Below are 26,181 nucleotides of genomic sequence, written 5' to 3'. Positions count from 1 at the left end.
CAGCAAAGTGCCTGTGCTGTGTCCCTCCGCCTCTCGGGCACCGCGCGTAAGCTCCGCCGCGCCCCTTCTCATTCCTAACGTGTCTCAGCAGCGAGTTACTGCGCTGCGCGCTCTCGCGAGAGTCCACCGCGCAGCCCCCTCCCCCAGCCCCTTGCTGGCGAGGGAGCCGCCCCTGAACCCCGCGGCGCCCGGGCGCGAGCAGCGCATGCGTGGCCGCGGCTCCCAGCGCCCCCCGCGCAGTCCGGGAACAGAGCGGACGAGCCTCCAACGAGAAACCCGTAGCCGCTACCCTGGGAAGCGTCGTTTGGTCCCCGCAGCTCCTCTCCCTTAAGGGGCAGGGCCGCTTCGCGTCTTTCCTCAGCGTGCGGTAGTTTCCTGAGGACGGCCCAGGCCATCTTGAGCCAGAAAAGCCAAGCGCTGGCCTCGGATAACGCCGGCCCCTACCAGCCGCCCGCAGCGGCCTGGGCGCGACGCCGTGCCCCGAGCTTCGAACCCGGAGCCGGGAGGGGCTTGCACACCCGGCCCCACCCACTCGGGGCCTCGCCTCCCCGGGCCCCTGACACACCCCCTCCCGGCCCCGCTGTCCGCCCCTGCCCTCCTGTCCTCGGTCCCCTTGATTTTCTGGTCCTCTAGCCTCGCTGTTTCAGACATTGCACTAAAAGATGAATCCTGAAAAACCACATCGCGGGGACATATATTGTGGCGAGAAGAGGCCGAGTTTTTGGACCTTAGAGTACAAGTTCACCTTTTCAAGGGCCTAGGATGGATTTGAGTAATCAGCCTAGGGTACCCTGTTCCTGCTGACACTGCCGTTTTCACCTCCCTTCCTTCCCATACTTCCAAAACCATTAGCAGGCGGCTCTCGGAGGTTTGACTTCTTTGAGTCTCCTTCGAATCAGACGTGAGGTTGACCTCCGGGTTGGAGCATGGCTGCATCCCTGGACCCTCAGACCGACGCGCCCTTGGGGGTTGAAGGATGCCTCATAATGAAGGTGGAAAAGGAGCCCGAGTGGATATCGGAGCCCATTCTCGAAGGATCGGATAGCTCTGAGTCTGAGACCTTTCGCAGATGCTTCAGGCAATTCTGTTATGAGGATGTGACTGGACCCCATGAAGCTTTCAGTAAACTCTGGGAACTTTGCTGCCGGTGGCTGAAGCCAGAAATGCGTTCCAAGGAACAGATCCTGGAGCTGCTGGTGATTGAGCAGTTTCTCACCATTTTACCGGAGAAAATTCAGCTGTGGGCACAGAAGCAGTGTCCGGAAAGTGGAGAGGAGGCGGTGGCCCTGGTTATACATTTGGAGAAAGAGACTGGAGGACTAAGACAGCAGGTGAGAGAGGCTTTTCCAAATTTTTATGTTTAGCAAAGAGAGGGTGGAAAGGAAAGTGGACAAGAGATGCATTGCAGAAAATGCAAATTGCAGAAGGATAAATAGTAATGAAAGACCATTAAGGGGATCTACCTCAAAGGGATCAGAATTTCATATTAAATAGGAAAAAAGCTTTGGTTGAACTATTATCTTGCAAATGACACTAAACATTATGCATCTGAGTATTTGTTTTAAATCTTTGCATAATGCTTCCCCAAAATTTTGAGAGAACAGTACATTATGCTTCACAGGATTTGACTTTTGCAGCTTGCTCCTAAAGAGGGCTGTTTTGATCCCTCTCAAAAAAAAAAAAAAAAAAAAAGGACTTCATCAGTTATCCCAGGGCCTCCTGTAATCCTTTAATATCCCAGTCCAGTCTTCTGAAGTGCCCTCAATGTCATCATCCTTGTCACCCTTCTCCATTTTAATCGCTGATCCTTATTGTCAGTGACTTTGCATGCTCGTCTAATTGTTTTTCAACAGCCCTTTCCCTAACCTCATGAAATCCTGCAAGGTTTGCACTTTCACCTGGCAAGGGATTTGCATTTATGTAAAGACCTGTCTATTAGCAAGTTGCTATGCTGGTCAGAAATAGACACTCAATGTCAAGATTAATTTTCTAAGTTTTCATTTCACTAGTGAATTAGTGTTCTGAGAACTTTCACTTTTCTGTGAACCTAACAGACGTGAGGACTCAGTATTCTGATAGCAGGGAGACTCTGTATTTTACTCTTAACAGATTTTCCCTCTCTGTATATTCCCCCCTCTCCTGTTCCCTTCTGCCTAGACTTTTGGATAGCACTATGGACCGGTGTCCTCAGAGGTCCCATTGGGAATAGAATGAAATTTTCATTCCTTCTCGTATCTTCTATCCTTCTTTGATATCTTTCATGGGGGAATTCGGCCCTGATCTGGCCCTCTTTTCCTCCCTTTTTCCATTATGGCATTGACTTTATTTCCCAGGTTAGCAGTCCTGTGCACTCGGAGAAGCAAACCCCCCTTGGAGCAGCCTGGGAGGTGGCAGACATTCAGCCAGAGCCCGTGGAGGCCCAACCCAGAGTCATGTCTCAGGAAGAAGCTGAAAGCCTCCACTCAGGACACCAAGAGCAGCCAAACCAAAAGAGAGAGCTTCGACCCTTACCCAAAAATGGTAAGAAGAACGTACTACATGCCCTGTGCAGTGACCATGGCAGATTTGTTTTGTAGCCCTAACATTCTCACTTGTTCACTGTAGGGCCCTCTTGATACATACTTGAAAATAAATTGAATATTTGGGGAGAAAGACTTCATTAGCTTCAAGAGTTGGGAATATGGGTGACGACTCTTTGTGACCCCATGGACTGTAGGCCACCAGGCTCCTTTGTCCATGGGGATTCTCTAGGCAAGAATACTGGAGTGGGTTGCCATGCCCTCCTCCAGGGGATCTTCCCAACCTAGGGATCAAACCCAGGTCTCCCACATTTTAGGCAGATTCTTTACCAACTGAGTCACCAGGGAAGTCCAAATAAAAGGGATCTTAAGATGAAATCTGAGAAAGTTTAAATTGTCCAGACTGGCCTTAAGGTCTCCTAATGTTATTTAAGAGTCTGCATTCTGCAATCAGTTTGTGGGTTTTAGTCCTGCATATATATGATTTCTTGACTGGCTATAAACACCTTGAAAGGTTGGAAGAAGAAATGAGATTTATTTTCAAAAGTGACTCACAGTAAGGTATCACAGAAGTGACATGTGAGAGGGATAAGACTTTGCAGAGAAGGGACCACTGATGTTCATGTCTGCCCTGGACATAAATGAATCAAGTCAGATACAAGGAAATGAAGAGCTGTCCTCCCCATCCCCTGCAGCATAGTGTCAGGCTTAAAGAGAGGAGTGGAAAGATCACTGGACCTAGAGCACAGTGTAAAAAAGCATGGTTTTATATCCTTTCTCTGCCCTTCTCTCTTTGTGATCTGAGCAAGTAATATTAATTAACCTCTGTATTAATGCATAGAGATTAAGAGATTAGGCTTTAGAGGCAGACAATCTGGGTCCAAACTCTAACTCAGCCATTCTTTATCTGTGTGACCTTGGTCAAGTTGCTAAACTTCTTGAACTTTCCATTCTGTCATCTCTAAAAGGAAGATAGTAAGATTTTAGCATAGATTAAAAGAAGCCTCATAAAAAAGTCAGTGCATAATAGTGCTCAATGAATGTTAGTTTCCTTTCTCCCACAATGGCATGGTTATTTTTAAACTTTAAAATCTATCTGATTTACACAGTCCCTCATCAAGAGGCAAGATTCACCACTACGGACACCACCTCCTTATCTGTCCTGAAATACATATTATGATAGAATGCTTTGCAAATATTAATGGTTTCTGGATTCTTCAGTGTTTGTTCATCAACATCAAAGTTCCTGTGTTCACATGGATTAGATGCTGTCAGTTACTTTACCTGCTAAATGTATGGTATTTCTGGGTTTCGCTATTCCAGGGTGATAAGGAGTTCCTAAAGTGGGAAAGTTTGTTCTGTGGAGGTTCTTACTGGGGGTATAGAGGAAAGGAAATTTGAGGGATAAGTATCTCAGAAAGGTGAATGCCTTCTAAACGATGACGTAGGATTTCAGCCAGGTGTGCCAAAGGGAATAATATGTTTCCAAGGAAGTGGTTCCATTTGGTTTCGTAGAAAGTAGTAAAGCAAGCTTCTGAGTTCTTGGTCACAATAACATTTATTTTTGAAGTTTTCCTAGATAGTGCTAGAGCAGAAGTTAGACTGCAGATTGTCTTATACTATATAAGTTTATTTTCCTTCCACCTTTCTGGGAGTACGTTTGCTTGTAGTATTCAGTACTGTGTGTCTATATTTGTTAACTTTATAAGGATAATATTTACTCAGAGGGGATGAATTTATGCTAGAAATTGCAAACTGGTAACTCATGTGCCAAGTCAAACTTGTTTCTCAAAGAGTTTGGGGATGAAGGTTTTGTTTGTCTGTAGTTCTCAAGGTTTAAGACTTGCGATTGTACATAAAAATCCAGCTTTATGGCTTCTCTTGAAAAATATTAGAAGCTCTGGCTAGGGCCATAGTCTAAAAGGGAGGCATCACCCAGAACCGAACACTGGACCTGTGCTCTCCAGTTCCCCACAGTCCTCACCTCCCCCCTTTCATGATGTACTTTATCTGCTTACTTCCTAAACGCATCTGCATTTTTGAGCCCTGGTCATGGTTTGGAGCATTGTTCTGAACTCATTGAGAAAATGACCGCTTTTTGTTGGTTTTTTTTATACATGCTCATCCATAAAAGGAGAAGCAGAATGAGTAAAAGGGCCAGAGTCCATAGCACTAATAGTTTCTTTTCTTCTTACAGCTCGGCCTTCTCCCTGGGTTCCTTCTCCTGCTAATGAATGGAACACCATAGATCAGGAAGTAACAGCCACACGAGTTCCTGTCGGGTCCCAGGTAAATTGTAACAGTTCTCTCTGGCCTAACTTCCTAGGATATTCAGTCACAATGATTTCTTCAAACCTCTATACCCACTCCAAGAGACTTTTCCCCCATTGCTCCTTTTCCAGAAAAGACTGCATGCAGCCTTCTGAGTAATCAGACTCCTTGCTGGATCCTCTCTCTTATGATTCTTTATAGTACTTTCACTTCATTTGGCACATAATGTATACTGGTTCTTTGATTTCAGTTTTTATCTAGGGCTTTCCTGTCCTTCATCCATGATCATTCATCCTTCAGAACCTATATGGTTATCTTGGTAGTCATTACTGTTAGTGTGTTACAGGGACCTGTGAAAGATGTCCACATGGCAAGAGGTTTTTCCTACAAAAAGAGTGTGCATCAGATTCCTGCTCACAAAGACCTCTACCGGGATATTAGAAAGGAGAGTGTTGGGAACATGGTCTCCCTGGGTAAGGATTCTATCCCTTTTCAAATAAAAGATTTGAGGATTTCTAGTGTATTCACTTCTACTGATAGTAAAATAGTTATAAAAATGTTATCATTTTAAGGGCCATGGGTTTTCTGTCATTTCTGTGCTCTAGCATACCATGTTCTCTTACCTCACTCATTCCTTTCTTCCAATTTATATTATAGATTTATGCATATTCTTATAATTTAGTGGTTAAAACATTAGAGAGGTTTATAGATGATTGTCATGTTATTTAAATATAAAATTCACCCACATCCACTAAACTAAAAACTCTATAAAAATCACAAGGTATTTTTAGGGTTTGTTTTTGTTTAACATACAGTAACCCCAACATTGTGCACAGAGCCTGTTTATAGGTGGTGCCCAGCAAATATTCACTGAATGGATGGAAATCTTGCAAATGGAGGAAAAAAAGTGATTTAAATACAATAATGTTGTGAATTATTTAAATAGCACACATTTTTACAAGCACACATAACCACTTGTTAAGTGTAATTTTACAAGCAAACTTTTGAAGAACTGTATCATCTGCTTTAATGGCAGGGATAAATATGTTTCATTCATATGTAAGCTGAAAGTCAAAAATTACTTATGAATGGAACTAAAGGCCTAAAATGTGTAGAATACACACTGTAGATACTATAGACCTATGTTGTTTGAGTAGCCACTAGCTATCCATGGCTATTTCAATTTAAATTTATAAAATTAATTAAAATTAAATGAAGTTTAAAATTCAGTTTCTCAGTGGCAGTAGCCATATTTAAGTTATTCAGTAACTGCACTAGACAGCACAGTTATAGAACTTCGTCACAGAAATTTCTGTTTGACAGTACATGTAGACACTAAAGCATAGAGATTACAAAATGGGCCATGTCAAACTGAATAAATGAAGATAAACCAACAGTTGTTTATGATCAGAAAGCAATTAAAGCACTTGGAAAAAACTGCCAATTTAAGATGATACCAATGACACACCAGTAACAAAGCACTCTTCCCGAAACAACAGGACCCTTGATTTTAACTTTCACTTAGGGCATCTGTGCTTCATTGCTGACCATTCATCCTTCAAAGACTTGTGTGGTTATCTCAGTAGTCCTTGTTGTTAGTTACAGAGACAAATGAAAGATAGCCACACAGCAAGTTGCCCACACAATAGGTGTTTCCTAGTGTTGCCTTGGATCGCATAGCATCCAGACCTAGTAAAATGATGGATTAGAGGCCTTAGTGAAAGCTGCTGTGAGTGAGTTAGAGGCCATCCTTTGGACCTTCAGCTGCAGCCCAGTGATTCCATGTATGATAATTATATATGGAAAGGCTCAAAGACACTTGGCACAGTCTTTTATCTTAGATTGTAAGCTAAAGGCTCGTGAATCTAGCCTGCAAATGTATTTGGGCCTTGCACAGAGTTTTAACTTAAAATTTGTTCATAAATCTGGATTTCCAGCATCTCTTAACCAGCCGTCAGGCACATTCTCACATTGCAGCAGCTGACCAGAGCAAAGTGGAGGAGCTTGTGCTGAATGGCCAGGGCTCTCACTCCAGCCTGCCTGGTCCTTGTAGATGTTCGAACTTCCATTGTCCATGCCCTTCTCTCATGTGAAAATGAAGAGCAGATCCTCAGCCCCAGGGTTCTTTCAGCTAGGATTTGATTTAATGCTGCTTCTCTAGGAGGGATTTCTTGATAGCTCAGTTGGCAAAGAATCTGCCTGTAATGCAGGAGACCCTGGTTCATTCCTGGGTCGGGAAGATCCCCTAGAGAAGGGGTGGGCTACCCACTCCAGTATTCTTGGGCTTCCCTTGTGGTTCAGCTGGTAAAGAATCCACCTGCAATGTGGGAGACCTGGGTTCAATCCCTAGGTTGGGAAGATCCCCTGGAGAAGGGAAAGGCTACCCACTCAGTATTCTGGCCTGGAGAATTCCATGGACTGTATAGTTCATGGGGTCGCAAAGAGTTGGACACGACTGAGTGGCTTTCACTTCACTCTCTAGGAGAATTCCATGAAGCTCTTGTGTGTGTTTTCTATAGAAGAAAACTAAATGTTATTACATACCTATTAGGCATTAGACACGTTACAGATGATCACTTACTTAATATTCCTAGCACCTTGTTGGGATTCCCAGGTGGCTCAGTGGTAAAGAATCTGCCTGCCAACACCACAGGAGACATGGGTTCAATCCTGGGTCAGGAAGATGCTCTGGAGGAGGAAATGGCAACCCATTACAGCATTCTTGCCTGGGAAATCCCATGGACAGAGGAGCCTAGCGGGCTACAGTCCACAGGGTCACAAAGAGTCAGATGCAACTGAGCATGCATGCACGTACCTTTGGATGGATGATATTATTCTCTAGGAAACTGAGGCGCAGAGAGATTAAGAAACTTCCCCTGGTCAAAAAGTAAAGTGGTGGAGCTAGGATTCAAATTTAAGACTTTTTGATCTCCGCAGTACTGTAAGGTAAAAAATTCAAGTTGCTTTCTTATTATTGCATCTCTTTCCCATTAATTTTGCTAGAGTGTCTCCAAAAATTCATGACTTCTCATCTCCCACAGCCCCAGTGTGTGTGTGTGTATGTTGTGTGTGTTGAGTGGGGGAGTGAGGAGATATGGGGAGCAGGTGTAAGCACACTTTATAAGTAACAAACACCAGTCCATAGGCGCGTGCTGTAAACCTAACAATGTTAGATACTTGAGAGGGAGTCAAAGGTAGTAAGTGTTTCTTACCCCTAAAGGTTTTCCTTTAAGAACTAGCTGGGGAAGGAAGTGGTACGTACATGAGATGTGAAATGGTAGTGTAAGTGCCGGATAACTGTGCCAAATAACTCATACAAGAATCTAGTGTGCACTGTCATGGTTGAGGAAGGCTTTTAGAGAAAAGATGAACTGGACAAGATCTTTAAAGGATAGCTATGAACAAGTGGTCTGGGAGAGCATGCTAAGCAGGAGCTTGGGGCATGCAGTCATGATCTCTCTAGCCTGAAATGTGTTTGTCTCACTATAGGAAGCACAGTGCCTGCAGCTAACAAGATAGCCCAGTTGGAGCCAAGAAAGGAGCCATGGACCATAGGTCTGCAGTCCTCTAATAAGAGGACTGTCTTGCAAAACAACTACATCAAGGAAAAGTCAGTTCATGCTATTCAGATCCCTGCAAGGAATGCAGGGAAAACATGGAGAGAGCAGCAGCAGTGGGGTTTGGAAGATGAAAAAATAGCAGGCGTGCATTGGAGTTACGAGGAAACTAAGACTTTTCTTGCGATCCTCAAAGAGTCTCGCTTTTATGAAACACTTCAGGCTTGTCCCCGAAACAGCCAGGTATATGGTGCTGTGGCTGAATGGTTGCGAGAATGTGGCTTCCTCCGAACACCAGAACAGTGTCGGACCAAGTTCAAAAGTCTGCAGAAGAGTTACCGAAAAGTGAGAAATGGCCATGTGCTAGAACCCTGTGCCTTCTTTGAGGACATGGATGCTTTGTTGAATCCTGCAGCTCATGCTTCATCCACAGATAAGCCAAGGGAGATTCTGTCTCTCCCCAGACTGAAGAGAATTGGCATCAGTGCTAAAGAACAGATCAATTTGGTGGAGGAGGAAGAAGCTGCAGAGGAGTCTGACGGTGATGAAATGGGCGTTGAGTTTATCCGGAAGCCTGAGCTTCATGGTGGCCCTGTCATATTTCAAAACCTGAGTGGTAAGAATGGCACTTTTATCCTGGTATGAGAATGGATGATGTTGTCTTGTGGAAAAAGGAGTAGACCCCCAGAAGTGACCAAACGCAGGGAATCCTGACACACACGCCTTGCCACTCGTCACTGTGATTGGCTGCATAACTGAAAATGCTCCCAGGTGTTCATTGCTGCCCCCAGTGCAGTTTGAGTAACAGCCATGAAGGATTCTTTTTCAGGTTAGAGCATAGCATGGGTTTTGAGTATTTGGAGTCTGTGGAAGGAAAACAAATGGAGTCCAGGGGTCCTCAGGATCTAACATTATCTGAGAACTGTTATAATGCAGTCAGTTGTGTTAGATTGTAAACGTCAGGGACCCGTTATCAAGGATAACCAGTAAAAGAATGTGTAACCAACAAAAAAAGAATTGAAAAAAAATGAAATTCTCAAAGAAGAAAGGAGACAAAAAGGAACACAAAGTAGATGCAACAAATGGAAAGAAAAAAAACAGAATGGTAGATGTGTATCCACATGTCATTAATTATAAATTTAACGGACAGGTTTTCAGATATATTTTTTTTCTTTCAGATATTTTTTTTTCATTTATTTTTATTAGTTGGAGGCTAATTACTTTACAATATTGTAGTGGGTTTTGTCATACATTGACATGAATCAGCCATGGATTTACATGTATTCCCCATCCCGATCCTCCCTCCCACCTCCCTCTCCACCCGATTCCTCTGGGTCTTCCCAATGCACCAGGCCCGAGCACTTGTCTCATGCATCCCACCTGGGCTGGTGATCTGTTTCACTATAGATAATATACGTTTCAATGCTGTTCTCTCGAAACATCCCACCCTCGCCTTCTCCCACAGAGTCCAAAAGTCTGTTCTGTACATCTGTGTCTCTTTTTCTGTTTTGCATATAGGGTTATCATTACCATCTTTCTAAATTCCATATATATGTGTTAGTATGCTGTAATGATCTTTATCTTTCTGGCTTACTTCACTCTGTATAATGGGCTCCAGTTTCATCCATCTCATTAGAACTGATTCAAATGAATTATTTTTAACGGCTGAGTAATATTCCATGGTGTATATGTACCACAGCTTCCTTATCCATTCATCTGCTGATGGGCATCTAGGTTGCTTCCATGTCCTGGCCATTATAAACAGTGCTGCAATGAACATTGGGGTGCACGTGTCTCTTTCAGATCTGGTTTCCTCAGTGTGTATGCCCAGAAGTGGGATTGCTGGGTCATATGGCAGCTCTATTTCTAGTTTTTTAAGAAATCTCCACACTGTTCTCCATAGTGGCTGTACTAGTTTGCATTCCCACCAACAGTGTAAGAGGGTTCCCTTTTCTCTACACCCTCTCCAGCATTTATTGCTGGTAGACTTTTGGATAGCAGCCGTCCTGACTGGCGTGTAATGGTACCTTATTGTGGTTTTGATTTGTATTTCTCTGCTGATGAGTGACGTTGAGCATCTTTTCATGTGTTTGTTAGCCATCTGTATGTCTTCTTTGGAGAAATGTCTGTTTAGTTCTTCGGCCCATTTTTTGATTGGGTCATTTATTTTTCTGGAATTGAGCTGCAGGAGTTGCTTGTATATTTTTGAGATTAGCCGTTTGTCTGTTGCTTCATTTGCTATTATTTTCTCCCAATCTGAGGGCTGTCTTTTCACCTTGCTTATAGTTTCCTTTGTTGTGCAAAAGCTTTTAAGTTTCATTAGGTCCCATTTGTTTAGTTTTGCTTTTATTTCCAATATTCTGGGAGGTGGGTCATAGAGGATCTTGCTGTGGTTTATGTCGGAGAGTGTTTTGCCTATGTTCTCCTCTAGGAGTTTTATAGTTTCTGGTCTTACATTTAGATCTTTAATCCATTTTGAGTTTATTTTTGTGTATGGTGTTAGAAAGTGTTCTGGTTTCATTCTTTTACAAGTGGTTGGCCAGTTTTCCCAGCACCACTTGTTAAAGAGGTTGTCTTTTTTCCATTGTATATCCTTGCCTCCTTTGTCGAAGATAAGGTTTGTGGATTTATCCATAGGTTTGTGGATTTATCTCTGGGCTTTCTATTCTGTTCCATTGGTCTATATTTCTGTCTTTGTGTCAGTACCACACTGTCTTGATGACTGTGGCTTTGTAGTAGAGTCTGAAGTCAGGCAGGTTGATTCCTCCAGTTCCATTCTTCTTTCTCAAGATTACTTTGGCTATTCGAGGTTTTTTGTATTTCCATACAAATTGTGAAATTATTTGTTCTAGTTCTGTGAAAAATACCGTTGGTAGCTTGATAGGGATTGCATTGAATCTATAGATAGCTTTGGGTAGAATAGCCATTTTGACAATATTGATTCTTCCAATCCATGAACACGGTATGTTTCTCCATCTGTTTGTGTCCTCTTTGATTTCTTTCATCAGTGTTTTATAGTTTTCTATGTATAGGTCTTTTGTTTCTTTACGTAGATATACTGCTAAGTATTTTATTCTTTTTGTTGCAATGGTGAATGGTATTTTTTCCTTAATTTCTCTTTCTGTTTTCTCATTGTTAGTGTATAGGAATGCAGGGGATTTCTGTGTGTTAATTTTATATCCTGCAACTTTACTATATTCATTGATTAGCTCAGTAATTTTCTGGTAGAGTCTTTAGGGTTTTCTATATAGAGGATCATGTCGTCTGCAGACAGCGAGAGTTTCACTTCTTCTTTTCCTATCTGGATTCATTTTACTTCTTTTTCTGCTCTGATTGCTGTGGCCAAAACTTTCAACACTATGTTGAATAGTAGTGGTGAGAGTGGGCACCCTTGTCTTGTTCCTGATTTCAGGGGAAATGCTTTCAATTTTTCACCATTGAGGGTGATGCTTGCTGTGGGTTTGTCATATATAGCTTTTATTATGTTGAGGTATGTTCCTTCTATTCCTGCTTTCTGGAGAGTTTTAATCATAAATGAGTGTTGAATTTTGTCAAAGGCTTTCTCTGCATCTATTGAGATAATCATATGGTTTTTATCTTTCAATTTGTTAATGTGGTGTATTACATTGATTGATTTGCAGATATTAAAGAATCCTTGCATTCCTGGGATAAAGCCCACTTGGTCATGGTGTATGATTTTTTTAATATGTTGTTGGATTCTGTTTGCTAGAATTTTGTTAAGGATTTTTGCATCTATGTTCATCAGTGATATTGGCCTGTAGTTTTCTTTTTTTGTGGCATCTTTGTCTGGTTTTGGAATTAGGGTGATGGTGGCCTCATAGAATGAGTTTGGAAGTTTACCTTCTTCTGCAATTTTCTGGAAGAGTTTGAGTAAGATAGGTGTTAGCTCTTCTCTAAATTTTTGGTAGAATTCAGCTGTGAAGCCATCTGGTCCTGGGCTTTTGTTTGCTGGAAGATTTCTGATTACAGTTTCGATTTCCTTGCTTGTGATGGGTCTGTTAAGATCTTCTATTTCTTCCTGGTTCAGTTTTGGAAAGTCATACTTTTCTAAGAATTTGTCCATTTCTTCCAAGTTGTCCATTTTATTGGCATAGAGCTGCTGGTAGTAATCTCTTATGATCCTTTGTATTTCAGTGTTGTCTGTTGTGATCTCCCCATTTTCATTTCTGATTTTGTTAATTTGGTTCTTCTCCCTTTGTTTCTTAATGAGTCTTGCTAATGGTCTGTCAATTTTCTTTATTTTTTCAAAAAACCAGCTTTTAGCTTTGTTGATTTTTGCTATGGTCCCTTTAGTTTCTTTTGCATTTATTTCTGCCCTAATTTTTAAGATTTCTTTCCTTCTACTAATCCTAGGGTTCTTCATTTCTTCCTTCTGTAATTGCTTTAGGTGTAGAGTTAGGTTATTTATTTGACTTTTTTCTTGTTTCTTGATGTAAGCCTGTAATGCTATGAACCTTCCCCTTAGCACTGCTTTTACAGTGTCCCATAGGTTTTGGGTTGTTGTGTTTTCATTTTCATTTGTTTCTATGCATATTTTGATTTCTTTTTTGATTTCTTCTATGATTTGTTGGTTATTCAGAAGCGTGTTATTTAGCCTCCATATGTTGAAATTTTTAATATTTTTTTTCCTGTAATTGAGATCTAATCTTACCGCACTGTGGTCAGAAAAGATGACTGGAATGATTTCAGTTTTTTTGAATTTACCAAGACTAGATTTATGGTCCAGGATGTGATCTATTCTGGAGAAGGTTCCAAGTGCACTTGAGAAAAAGGTGAAGTTGATTGTTTTGGGGTGAAATGTCCTATAGATATCAATTAGGTCTAGCTGGTCCATTGTGTCATTTAAAGTTTGTGTTTCCTTGTTAATTTTCTGTTTAGTTGACCTATCCATAGTTGTGAGTGGGATATTAAAGTCTCCCACTATTATTGTGTTACTATTAATTTCCACTTTCATACTCATTAGCGTTTGCCTTACATATTGCGGTGCTCCTATGTTGGGTGCATATATATTTATAATTGTTATATCTTCTTCTTGGATTGATCCTTTGATCATTATGTAGTGTCCTTCTTTGTCTCTTTTCACAGCCTTTATTTGAAAGTCTATTTTATCTGATATGAGTATTGCGACTTCTGCTTTCTTTTGTTCTCTGTTTGCGTGAAATATTTTTTTCCAGCCCTTCACTTTTAGTCTGTATGTGTCTCTTGTTTTGAGATGGGTCTCTTGTAGACAGCATATATAGGGGTCTTGTTTTTTTATCCATTCAGCCAGTCTTTGTCTTTTGGTTGGGGCATTCAACCCATTTACATTTAAGGTAATTATTGATAGGTGTGGTCCTGTTGCCATTTACTTTGTTGTTTTGGGTTCACGTTTATACAACCTTTCTGTGTTTCCTGTCTAGAGAAGATCCTTTAGCATTTGTTGAAGAGCTGGTTTGGTGGTGCTGAATTCTCTCAGCTTTTGCTTGTCTGTAAAGCTTTTGAATTCTGCTTCATATCTGAATGAGATCCTTGCTGGGTACAGTAATCTAGGTTGTAGGTTATTCTCTTTCATTACTTTCAGTATGTCCTGCCATTCCCTTCTGGCCTGGAGGGTTTCTATTGATAGATCAGCTGTTATCCTTATGGGAATCCCTTTGTTTGTTATTTGTTGTTTCTCCCTTGCTGCTTTTAATATTTGTTCTTTGTGTTTGATCTTTGTTAATTTGATTAATATGTGTCTTGGGGTGTTTCGCCTTGGGTTTATCCTGTTTGGGACTCTCTGGGTTTCTTGGACTTGGGTGGCTATTACCTTCCCCATTTTAGGGAAGTTTTCAGCTGTCATCTCCTCAAGTATTTTCTCATGGCCTTTCTTTTTGTCTTCTTCTTCTGGGACTCCTATGATTCGAATGTTGGGGCGTTTCATATTGTCCCAGAGGTCCCTGAGGTTGTCCTCATTTCTTTTGATTCTTTTTTCTTTTTTCCTCTCTGCTTCATTTATTTCCACCATTTTATCTTCTACCTCACTTATCCTATCTTCTGCCTCCGTTATTCTACTCTTGGTTCCCTCCAGAGTGTTTTTGATCTCATTTATTGCATTATTCATTTTTAATTGACTCTTTTTTATTTCTTCTAGGTCTTTATTAAACATTTCTTGCATCTTCTCAATCTTTGTCTCCAGGCTATTTATCTGTAACTCCCATTTTGTTTTCAAGATTTTGGATCATTTTTATTATCATTATTCTAAATTCTTTTTCAGGTAGATTCCCTATCTCCTCCTCTTTTGTTTGACTTGGTGGGTATTTTTCATGCTCCTTTACCTGTTGGGTATTTCTCTGCCTTTTCATCTTGTTTAGATTGCTGTGTCTGGAGTGGGCTTTCTGTATTCTGGAGGTCTGTAGTTCCTTTTTATTGTGGAGGTTTCACCCAGTGGGTGGGGTTAGATGATTGGCTTGTCAAGGTTTCCTGGTTAGGGAAGCTTGCGTCGGTGTTCTGGTGCATGGAACTGGATTTCTTCTCTCTGGAGTGCAATGGAGTGCCCAGTAATGAGTTTTGAGATGGGTCTATGTGTTATGTGTGACTTTGGGCAGCCTGTAAGTTGACGCTCAGGGCTGTGTTCCTGCGTTGCTGGAGAATTTGCGTGGTATGTCTTGCTCTGGAACTTACTGGGTCTTGGGTGGTGGTTGGTTTCATTGTAGATATGGAGGCTTTTGGATGGTCTCTTATTACTTAATGTTCTGTGTAGTCAGGAGTTTTGTGGTGTTCTCAGGTTTTGGGCTTAAGTCTCCTGCCTCTGGATTTCAGTTTTATTCTTCCAGTAGTCTCAAGGCTTCTCCAACTATACAGCACTGATAATAAAACTTCTAGGTTAATGGCGAAAGATTCTCCACCGTGAGGGACACCTGGAGAGGTTCACAGAGTTACATGAAAAAGAGGAGAGGGAGGAGGAAGATATAGATGAGCAGGAGGAGAAAAAAGGGGGACTCAAGAGGAGAGAGACAGATCTACGCAGTTGTCTGTTCCCAGAGTGTTCTCCATAGCCCAGTCACCTACAAGGATTCACAGAATTGGATTGGGAAGAGAAGGGGAAAGGAGGAAATAGAGGTGTTCTGAGGTAGAAAACGGAGAGTCAAAAGTGGGAGAGAGTAATCAACACACTCCTGAGTAAAAATGGGAACTGAATATTGGATTCTTAAATGTCCAAAATTTATATCACATACTGAAAAACAAAGATTAAAAATCTAGAGTAGAGATTAGACTCTTAAAAATACAATATTAAAAACAAAAACAAGTACACAAAAAACTTTAGAAACATATATGAAGTTTGGTTTAAAAATAGGACTTCTCTTTTTTTTTGTGCAAGGTTATAGTGAAATGAAAATGAAAATTAAGGAGTAGTAGAGGAGTAATAGAGGACTTTATTAGAAAATAAGAGAAAAAGAAAAGAAAAACAAGAAAAAAATTTTTTTCCTAATTAAAAAAAATCTTAAAAATATATGAAAATGAAAGTTAAGTAGTAATGGGGGAGTAATAGGGAATTTTAAAAGAAAAGAAAAAATAGAAAAGCAAAAAAAAATTTTTTTTTAATTAGGAAAAAAAAGGTTAAAATATATCTAGGAATTTCTCTGGAGCTGTTGCCGTCAGTGTGGGTTCAGTTCAGTTTGAGATAGCTCCTCTTCCAGCTTACACTTCTCGATATCTATAGGCCCCTTCCGGTGTAGTCGGTGTTACCTACAGGGATTTTAATCTGTTGCACCGGTCCCTTCTGAAGTGGTTCCCTTTGTTTATTTGGCTTCTGTTTGCTGGTCTCTTCAGTGTCTGATTTCCTCCCTGACACAGGCCGGCGGAGGTGGTCTCTTGTTCAGGTTCGCTAGATCCGTTGCGCTGCGGGGAGAGGGGTGTGGTGTTTTCCCAGTCTACGCTGCTCAGGCTCCCAGCTGCTCTATATGGAGCGTGCCCTGCGTTGCGTGCGGTTCCAGTTTTCGGGTACTCCACAAAAGCGCGGACTTGGCTGCGCCTGCGTTTTGTGCCTTCCCCGGCCGAGCAGCTCAGGCAGCCAGGAGCTTGACGGGTGCACTCTCCCCGGGTGCGGTGAGCCCTCTCCCCTCCGTGGCCCCAGCCTCAGTTTCCACTCGCGCTGGTCGGGTGCGTGCGCCCTGTGTTTAGCCGCGACCCTCCCGGCAGATGTCGACCATCCAGAATCTCAGGAAGTCTTTGGTTAGAAACTGGAGGCCCGTTTGCAGTGTGGTAGGGGATGCTGCCTCTGGGGCCGAGTTTGCCCCTTTCCCCTCCCCCCCTGCCTCCTGCTTGCGGTGGGGCTGGGTCGGTCAGCAGCCGGCTAGCTCCTCTGGACTTGCTCAGACCCTTTGTTCTGCGAACCGCCGGCAGTGTGTTCAGGCCGGTTAATTTTCTCTCTCTCTTTTGCTGTCCCACAGTTTAAGTTGGTATCTCACAAAAGCTCCCTCCGATTGCCCTCAGGACACTCAGGCCTGGTCCTTACCCTAAGCAATGCCGCCCGCTCCTCTCTGTTCCGCCCCCACTTGCTGGTGGCAGATGTGGGCGCCTGGGGTACTTTTCTGCTGGGAGCTGCTTTTAGGCACGCAATCTGTGGGTTTTATTTATTTTTCCTCCCAGTTAGGTTGGCCTCCGAGATTCGAAAACTTCCCCCAGACCCGCCAGTGCAAGGGTTTCCTGGTGTTTGAAAACTTCCTCTATTAAGACTCCCTTCCCGGGACGGTCTCCGTCCCTAGCTCTTTTGTCTCTCTTTTTATCTTTTATATTTTGTCCTACCTCCTTTTGAAGACAATGGGCTGCTTTTTTGGGTGCCTGATGTCCTCAGCTAGCGATCAGAAGTTGTTTTGTGAAGTTTGCTCTGCGTTGAATTGTTCTTTCGATGAATTTGTAGGGGAGAAAGTGGTCTCCCCGTCCTATTCCTCCGCCATCTTGGCTCCTCTTCAGATATATTTTTTAAAAACTATATTTACAAGAGATACATCTTTCATATTTTTTAAAAGCTGTATTTACAATAGATACATCTTTAATATAAGAAAACAGAAACATTAAAATTAAAAGGGTAGGAAAAGATACTATGCCAAAGGAAGATGTTAAAATTTGGGGACTGGGAAATGCAGAACTAAACCACCAGTTGACAGTCATTGTGTGACAGTTGACTTATCATGTAACTACTTAGAACTCAATTTTCTGTCTTTAAAATATGGTTTAGGTTATGAGCATAGTTGTTAGTGTTAAATAATATGGATGAAGGCATTCTGCAGATGCTACAATGCAATAGAACATTGCCTGGTGTCACAGTTATTAGTGCCACCTTATGAAAAAGATGATAGTTTCTTAGATAAAATGGAAAAATAAACCAGACTAGGAGAGCTGAGACTGTATAATCGTGATTGCACCTATTCAAAAGAAACAAATCTCAGGAAAAAGATGGGAAAATGTATTACATATATACAGGTATTCACCATTCTGGAGATCCATAAACATGAGGGTCAGACAGTTTCAAATTTGGGAATCCAGTGAGACTGAAGGAAACCAGTAAGGCAGAGGATAGAAAAGACGAGTACAGATTACAGAACACCCCAAAAGCATGTTAACTATATTCAAACACACTCTTAAAACTTTAATTCTGCTATAAAAGCAGGACATCTGCTTGTCTTATAGATCATTTCATCTCTTGAAGTAGAGGAACTCAGTAACATCAAAAACTACTCTGGATATAGTTCTGCTCTTCAAAGAAGATGGGCTAAAGAAGTGATAGCAACTCTCATGCTGTTGGGTGTCTTAGTCCATTATTCCTAAAAATTTTTTAAAGGCAGACAGCTGAATCCTTATTAACCATAGCAATGGCAGATTTAGGGGCTGCATTTTTATTCTACCAGATAAACTTTGAGATCAGTATATCAATTTTAAAATCCTTCTGGGTTTTTGACTGAATAGATTTGAGAATTCATATCTGTAGTTTGAGTCTTCCTACCCAGAAATATAGTGTCTCTCCATTCTTTCTAATTCTTTTATGTCTTTCAATATAATATTATAGATTTTTTTATACAGACCCTCTCCTTTCTTACAAAGCTTATTCCCAGACATATCATAGTTCCAGGAAATGGGATTTGTTTTCCTGTACTTCTTATATTTTGTAATGTATGAAGGCTACCGACAACTTATATCTTTGAACTTTACCCTTGAATGGCTCCAGACACTTGTATCTTTGAAATTTATCCTTGAATGGCAGGTGTTCACTGGGGCTACGAGGAAACCAAGACTTTCCTTGACATCCTCCATGAGACTCGGTTTTATGAAGCACTGCAAGCCTGTCATCGGAAGAGCAAGTTATATGGGGCCGTGGCTGAGCAACTGCGAGAGTGTGGCTTCCTTAGAACTCCGGAACAGTGCCGGACCAAGTTCAAAAGCCTTCAGAAGAGTTACCGCAAAGTGAAAAATGGTCACGTGCTAGAGTCCTGCGCATTCTACAAGGAGATGGATGCCCTGATTAACTCTCGGGCATCTGCTACTCCCACCAGCTCCCCAGAAGAAGCCCCATCACCCTCAGTTCAAGAAAGAGACGACATGGAAATTGAACCCCAGGAACATACAGTCTGGGAACCTGAGGAGGACTCCCAGGAGGCACTTGTTGAAGACTCTGGCAGTGAGAGAATGAGTGAGGAGGAAATCTTGCAAGAACCAGAATTCCAGGGACCTCCAGGTTTACTGCAAAGCCCGAGTGGTAAGGATCATTGGGGCTCTGGGGTAGAGGAGGAGTCAGTGGGATTGCTGACAAATTAAGAGAGCTGGCACATCACGGTGCATGTCTGTTCATGAACAAATATTAAGGTTTGTGTGTCCTGTGCCATTTGAGGAAAAGGGTAAAGTGGCAGTGAATGAAAGAGAGTCCCTGTCCTCATGGTACTTCTGTTCAGGGGAGGAGCTTACATTTTCCTGATTTGGTCCTTGGGATCTCAGCCTTGGTTTTTGTGTGTAGAGGGCAGATAATGTTTTATATCTCCTAGAAATACTGTTGGGAAGAAGAACTTGGAATTATATGTGAGAAAAACTCAGGTCAAGGAGACATGTTGGTAAGCTCAGAGCAGAAATGTCTGTTATGTGTGATATGCATAAGAAAAAGGCAGAGACAGAAAGACTTTATTCTGATTCTGAGCTCCACCTGTGGGTGTCCCACCAACCACTGGATGCCTTCACGGGCATCTCACCAGCAGCCCAGCCTTAAAAGTTTCAAAAGGAACATCAGCGCCTTCCTTCCCACACCGTGGCTTCTCCTGGTGTCCTCCCGTAGCACATCCGGCCTGGATGGTAGGGATGTTTTCTGATGCCTTCTCTCATTTACATCCAGGCAGATGACGTATTTTCTCAACTGTTGGGGAATTTGCATCTGCCCCCTCTTTAGTTGCCGTAACCACTAGTTTAGCACTTCTCTGTCTCTTGCCTAAACTATTGTAAAAGTCCCCAAACCAGTTTTCCTCATTAGACTTGTGTTAAGCTCCCACAGCCGTCCTTAATCTGAGCTTATCTTTTTAACCTTACCTGTCATCATTTTCCTTCCTATACTCTATACTTATTCAAAACAAACATTTGAAAAAGGTATGAGAATTTGTAGTAGGCAAGATGGAATTTTTGACTCTGGAACTGGAACTGCTGAGTTGATAACTTTGGAAACAAAGTCTTTCTGTACCATCTCTGGTGAACCTTGTTTTTTAAGATGAGCTCCAGACCTGTCACCAAATTCCCAGGCTCTGTGTAAGCCAACTGCTAGGCTGTAACTTCCTCCAAGGCCCAGGTGGACCCAATCAGAACACTTCCAAAGAGGACATGATTAGGGCTTCTTACGTAAGTCGGTGGACTCACTGATGGCTATCCATGGGACTGAGAGAAGGTAAGGCCCAGTGAATCAGAGGAGAGTTCCCGTGCCTGAGGCCAGTGCAGTGCACAGAGGCCTGAAGGCACAGGGCCTGTCAGCCGTATTATTTATATTAGCCCAGAACTGTTCTGAATTGTTTATTGTCATCTTTTTTTCAGATTTTGAAATTGAAAGTAGTATCAAGGAGGATGCAACACAGGTGATCTGTAAGGACATGGAGCAGCATAGGGCATTCATAGAAAAGTCTAAAAGGGTCATTTCCCAGAATGTTGACCCAGGTAAATATCATAAAAGGGATTGCATCTCAGGAAGACAGTGGGAAAACCTTCACGGAATCCGACAGGGAAAACTGATGCCTCAGCCTCGAGATTTAGGGAAAGCCGTAGTGCATCAGAGGCCTCTCGTGGGGAAGAGGCCCTTCCGGCTCCTCAGATACGGAGAAAGCTTTGGAAGGAGTGCGCGTCTCATGTGCCGCATGACCCACCAGAAGGAAAACCCTTCTAAGTGTAGTGTCTGTGGGAAGTGCTTCGGCAGAAGCAGGAGTCTAGTCCGACACCAAAGAATCCACACGGGAGAAAAACCTTTCAAGTGTCTCAACTGCGGGAAAAGCTTTAACGACTCCTCCAACTTTGGTGCCCACCAGAGAATTCACACAGGAGAGAAACCCTACAGATGTGGAGAGTGTGGGAAATGCTTCAGCCAGAGCTCGAGTCTCGTTATACACCAGAGAACCCACACTGGCGAGAAGCCCTACCAGTGTGGAGAGTGCGGGAGGAGCTTCACCAACAGTTCACACTTCAGCGCCCACCGGAGAGTCCACACTGGTGAGAATCCCTACAAGTGTGTGGACTGTGAGAAAAGTTTCAATAACTGCACAAGATTTCGCGAGCACCGGCGAGTACACACCGGGGAAAAGCCCTACGGGTGCATCCAGTGTGGCAGACGTTTCAGCAAGAGTTCTGTGCTCACCAAACATCGGGAGGTTCACGTGAGAGAAAAGCTGCTGCCACCCCCGCCAGCATTCTGCTCCCTGGAGAACCCCCTCAAGGGCAAGACTGATGACTTCAGGCAGACTTTATGATGATGAGCTCCTCTCTTCCTAAATATCCCCTTAGCCATTTTACCCTGATCTCACTCTCGGAAGCAATCTTTTCTTAGCTATACAGTGTCATTCCCAAGATAAGCTTGAGAATATAAATAAGCTAAAGGCTTGGATCCTGTTCTCACCTCTGCCTCTTACTTGATTAGCCTGTTCCTCTCCTGTGTGTCTCAACCTTTTCCCTTTAATAAAGTGAAGAAGATACAGGGTCTGAGTACACAGTGAAATTCTCTTCAGTATGTCGAAGCCACTGCCATGGGATCCCTAAACCTAACAACATCCAGAATCCTTCAGCACAGGGGAGAGTTGTTGCCAAGGAGATGAAAATGTTCAAGGTCGCTTTCATTATCTGCCATGTGTGATCTCGGATGCAACTCGATCACAGCTTCCTGTGTGGGTAGAAATTTCAGGAGCCTGATAAGAACCACATCGGATCTGTCTTGGTTTTGAAGGTATTCACAAAAGGAGATTGAAGATTTTTTAGTTCCCTCTAGGAGTCTGTTGCAGTGTACCTTCTTTGTGTCAAGAAGTTGATCTAAAGAGTTCGGGTAGTGTCTCTGTATTGTCACTGAAACAATGCCGTGCTCTCCGTAGAGACAGGACACAGCTTATCACCCGTTGTCCTTTGTAGACTAACCTTCTCTGTACCTGAAGACTGACATCCCTTGGCTGTTGCTCCTCCAGCCTAGGAGTGATCCAGTTCCCTTTACTGTTCTTTTAAGTCCTACACTTACCTCTTCATTGTTCTGGGTGCCCTTGTCTGACTCTTCGGAACTACCATGCCTTCCTCAGACTGAGTAGCATGCATGCTCCTGGTGTGTCTCTTTAAAGTGGAATTCAGACACATTCCAGTTCTGAATGTGTAACTGCTCTAGTTTTTATCTAGAATATGACTGATACGTGGCAAATTTTCTGCCTCCCAACCCCACACTTATATATAATGTTATATAATTTTGGATAGTTTTCTAAAACTCTGAGGAACCAGGGAAGAGGTGAGTTAGAGACCTGAAACATTCAATATTTCAAAGACCAGTTGGTCTCCTTAGCCCTGCTTTAGATCAGGTAGTCACCTTGGTCCAGACCAGCTCTCCAGGGCAGTTTGTTAAGTATACCGTTGTTCTTTTTTTGAGGCTAGCCCTTGTTCATATGGTCATAAACCTCTCTGTAGAGCCCTGAGTAATTTATACAACTCTACAGCTCACTGAGTGAAGGTGGAAATACTTTCTGACACTTCAGCCCAGAACACTTTCTGTTTTCCATACTTACCTGTTGGTCTGAAAAATCTCTTTGACAACCTCCAGCACTGACCCAATAACTACTGAAGAAAGGGTACAGATGGGGAGATAGTTCACTTGCGGATGTTGCAGATAAACACCTGGGATTTGGTCATCCAAAGCTGTTACTTCAGGATGCGACCAGTGGCATTTATACCCTTAAGGTGACAGTAACCTCAGGGGACTTTGCTTTGGGGAAGGAGAAGTCACAAGTTTAGTGGAAAGATAACCAGAGTCAGGGCTGTGTGTAGATCATTTTTTCACTTTTCTCCTTTCCTTTGTCAGATGCTCTTTTATTAGAAGACATCTGAGTATGTTTGAATTTTTTGAAACTTATCCAAGAAGATACCAAGGAGGATATAGGCAGTGTAGAAGGAAACCCAACCTATGGTGTCAGAATAGGCTGTGGCCTGTTGGAAGGCAGGTGACTCAGGTAAACGCTGATAAATGTTTCTTTCTGACATTCATTAGGAGCATTACGATTGTTCACATCTCACTAGGTTGATTTCCACTGTGTTGTCCAAACTATGAATTCCTAATAGTTAAGTGCAGTTTCATATCACTAGTGTGCCCAGCACAGAGAGGTGTGTGTGGTGCTAGTGGGTGTGTGCTGGTATTGTGTAGATGTTCTGGAATTCCTGCTCTAGAGAAGATGCACATTAATAGAAATCACCACTTAGTAATAGGTACCCAGGGTTGATCATTATATCAAAGCATGATTCAGGAAAGTAGATGATTTACTATAAATATTAATTAAGCACGATTATGTGTAAGGCTATGTTCTAGGCACAGTGAGGGATATGAAAATGAAAAAAAAAAAAGTCTTGGTGTCTGTGCTCAAGAAACTTGAGGCTTGGTGTCTGTGCTCAAGAAACTTGCAATATGATGAACGAACTATTGTAGCAAAAGATAATGCCAATGACATTAATGTCAGTTATGGAGCATTATTTGTTCATTAATGAAAGAGCCACCTTCTCTTGCAGAAGAGTTTTTCTCAATGCCTAAAATCATATTCTCTACCTCTGTCTCTTAAATTTCCCCAATGGCCAGAAAGGCTCAGGAACCATTCCTTCTCCAAGTGGAACAATCTGATTCTGTCTGTCATGTCTGGGATCATGCCAAGGTGGAATTGGGCCCCCTTGCCTGTTCCCAGTTGTAAGTGGACATTTGGACTTGTATTAAATTAACTTAATGAACTTTGCTTCTGAAGAAGGAGACAGTCCTACCCACCATCTTAGACCAAGGCTGTTTGTATTTTATCTTTTTTCAGGTGGAACATGAAAGTCAAAAGTGAAGTCACACTCTGATTACTGTGTCTCATATCACATAACATTGCCTTCATGACAATCCGTAGGAGAAGTTTTTTTCCCTAAGTTTCAGTATCAGGGAAAGCTCTGATCCTAAAGCAAAAAAAAAAAGTTACCATACAAACACTGTGACTTTTTTTTTTTTAGCAACTTACTACTATTCTTTCTTTGTTCTGGCTGCTGGAACAAAGAAACTTACAAAAACAGAACTTTTAAGTCACCTCAGCCAACCACTTAAACCTGTATTTGCTTAATCCTGTCTTATATCTTTAAAAATTACCCCGTATCCTATTTTTTAAAAGTGTACATAAGTAGTCATTTTATTCTCTGACTTCTTAACCAAGACCCTTTGGAGCCTGGCTGTATCCCTGCCTATGCTTACTGTGTTACTCCCACAAATACCCTAATTCTTACTAGCATTTTTATTACACATACAACCTACTTTATTCTTCTGGAAGGAAGCGTTTTTTGGTTGTTTTGTTTTTTTTTAAGAGGAAAACTTCACAGTACACTTCAAACAGCTCAGGGCAGCCTGCCGTGTGAATGAGCATTAGACCAGAAGCTGTAAGACAGGTTTCATTCTTGTCACTCCCACTTCCTGAGTGTTGTTGGGCAAACGAGTCTCTCTCTCGGCCTGAGTTCCTTATCTGAAGAGAAACTGAGCATGATTGCCAAGACCACTCCAGCTCCAAGGTCCTGTGAGGCTCTGGGGCATTGGAAGAGAGAAGTTATAAGACCAGGCTGTCGCCCTGGCTTGCCACTGCAGGCAGCATTCAGGCCATACTGAATCCATCCCTTGAATCCATCCCATACTTCAGCAAGAGGTTGCTGTGAGCAACCAGCAGTCCAGGAGCGTGCTCAGTGAGGAGAAGGGACAAATCACTCATGTTCAACAGCAGGCAATAGACAGTGGCAGGTAGCTGCAGTGAAGAAAGACGATTTTGGGACCTCTGGTGCCCCATGACAGACGAACCTCAACTCTGAGGGAGCCGGGGACACCCCAAATGCAATGCTAAGCCCTTACCTCTGAATGCATTCCTAGTATAAATGTATGTCCACTCATTGTTTTGTGTGACTGTTCACTTAGATGTCTTCTTGAAAACTTGTATGTGAAATAAATGTCTAAATAAATGACTCCCATTGGTTTTTGCCATAATTCGAAGACTGTCTTCTATTGAGGGAAAAGAGAACTTATTCAAGAGGTAATAAAAGCTGATTCTCACAGCGAAGGAGAATCTGTCTCTTTCCCAGTCCACTGTTCTGCCCCTCAGCTAGCAGAGGTCTTGCATGAGCCCACAGCTATTCCCCTGCAACAGTCCTCTGACGTCTGTCACTGCCATTGTCCTAGGGGATGCTTCACTGTAGTTCCAGAGTAGATTAGCTGTGGAGGCACACACTGGGTGTATGCTCATAAACTCACAGCCTCTCCTGGTAGAACCAGTTGACACAATTTCCCCAGACACAGTGCTGCTTTTGGTTCACTATTTGACTTAAAGAGTTCCAGTGGCTTCCACTTAGCCCTCCTTCCCATAGCAGCTCCAACTACATAGGTCACAGTCAGTGAAGTGATTTTGCCCCTTGTTGAGGATGTTTTTCCAACTATACTCTTAGAAACTGTGAGAAGAACTGCAGGATAAATTTCGAGCCAGTTCACCTAAATATGAAGTGGATTCCAAAGAGTCTCTCCCACCTAGCCCTTATAAGCAGCCGACTGCAATAGCACCCTCCCAAGGTTCTCAAGAGTGATAACCACTCAGGGTCAGTACCTGAGTCCCTATACGTTTTCTATACTTTGCTTGAGCAAATGGCCATGACCTTTTTGGAGGAAACAAAGATAAAGGCTCAGAATATTCATGCTAGAGTTCTTCCACAAGATTATCTGATCTTCCATTTCTCTATAGAGATTTAGGTCTAGGAACTGACTCTCAGACTGAGTTAGATGAGAGATTTTAAATCTCAGGCAGCAGGAGGTGGGGGTGTGGGAGGCATTCTCTGCAGGTCCGGTGGTGAAGAATCCACGTTGCAATGCAGTGGACACCAGTTCGATCTTAGGGAAGCTCCCACGATGCCGTGGGATGACTGAGCCCGGGCACCCTGAGCCTGTGCTCCACAACGACAGAGGTCACCACGGGGAGAGTCTGTGCACCGCAGCCAGAGAGTGGCCTCCACTCACCACGCCTGGAGAAAGCCCATGCGCAGCAACAAAGACCAAGCGCAGCCAAAATATATATATATTTTTAATCTCTAAGGGGAAAAACCATCTATCTTAA

General features: G+C 42.6%; 1 protein-coding gene across 1 annotated transcript; it reads left to right on the top strand.

Moving 5' to 3' along the window:
- The first annotated feature begins 230 nt into the window (after positions 1-230).
- On the top strand, positions 231-25,067 carry ZKSCAN2 (zinc finger with KRAB and SCAN domains 2). The gene is made up of 7 exons (XM_043914552.1): positions 231-1,331; positions 2,334-2,520; positions 4,717-4,808; positions 5,137-5,263; positions 8,280-8,963; positions 18,591-19,082; positions 20,390-25,067. Exons 1-7 carry the CDS (start codon positions 927-929, stop codon positions 21,310-21,312), a joined length of 2,910 nt encoding a protein of 969 aa, XP_043770487.1. The 5' UTR covers positions 231-926; the 3' UTR covers positions 21,313-25,067.
- Positions 25,068-26,181: the final 1,114 nt, after the last annotated feature.

Source organism: Cervus elaphus, chromosome 10 (assembly GCF_910594005.1).
Source record: "Cervus elaphus chromosome 10, mCerEla1.1, whole genome shotgun sequence".
NCBI lineage: Eukaryota > Metazoa > Chordata > Mammalia > Artiodactyla > Cervidae > Cervus > Cervus elaphus.
Note: the sequence above shows the minus strand (reverse complement) of the source record. Positions and strands in the feature narration are given on the sequence as shown.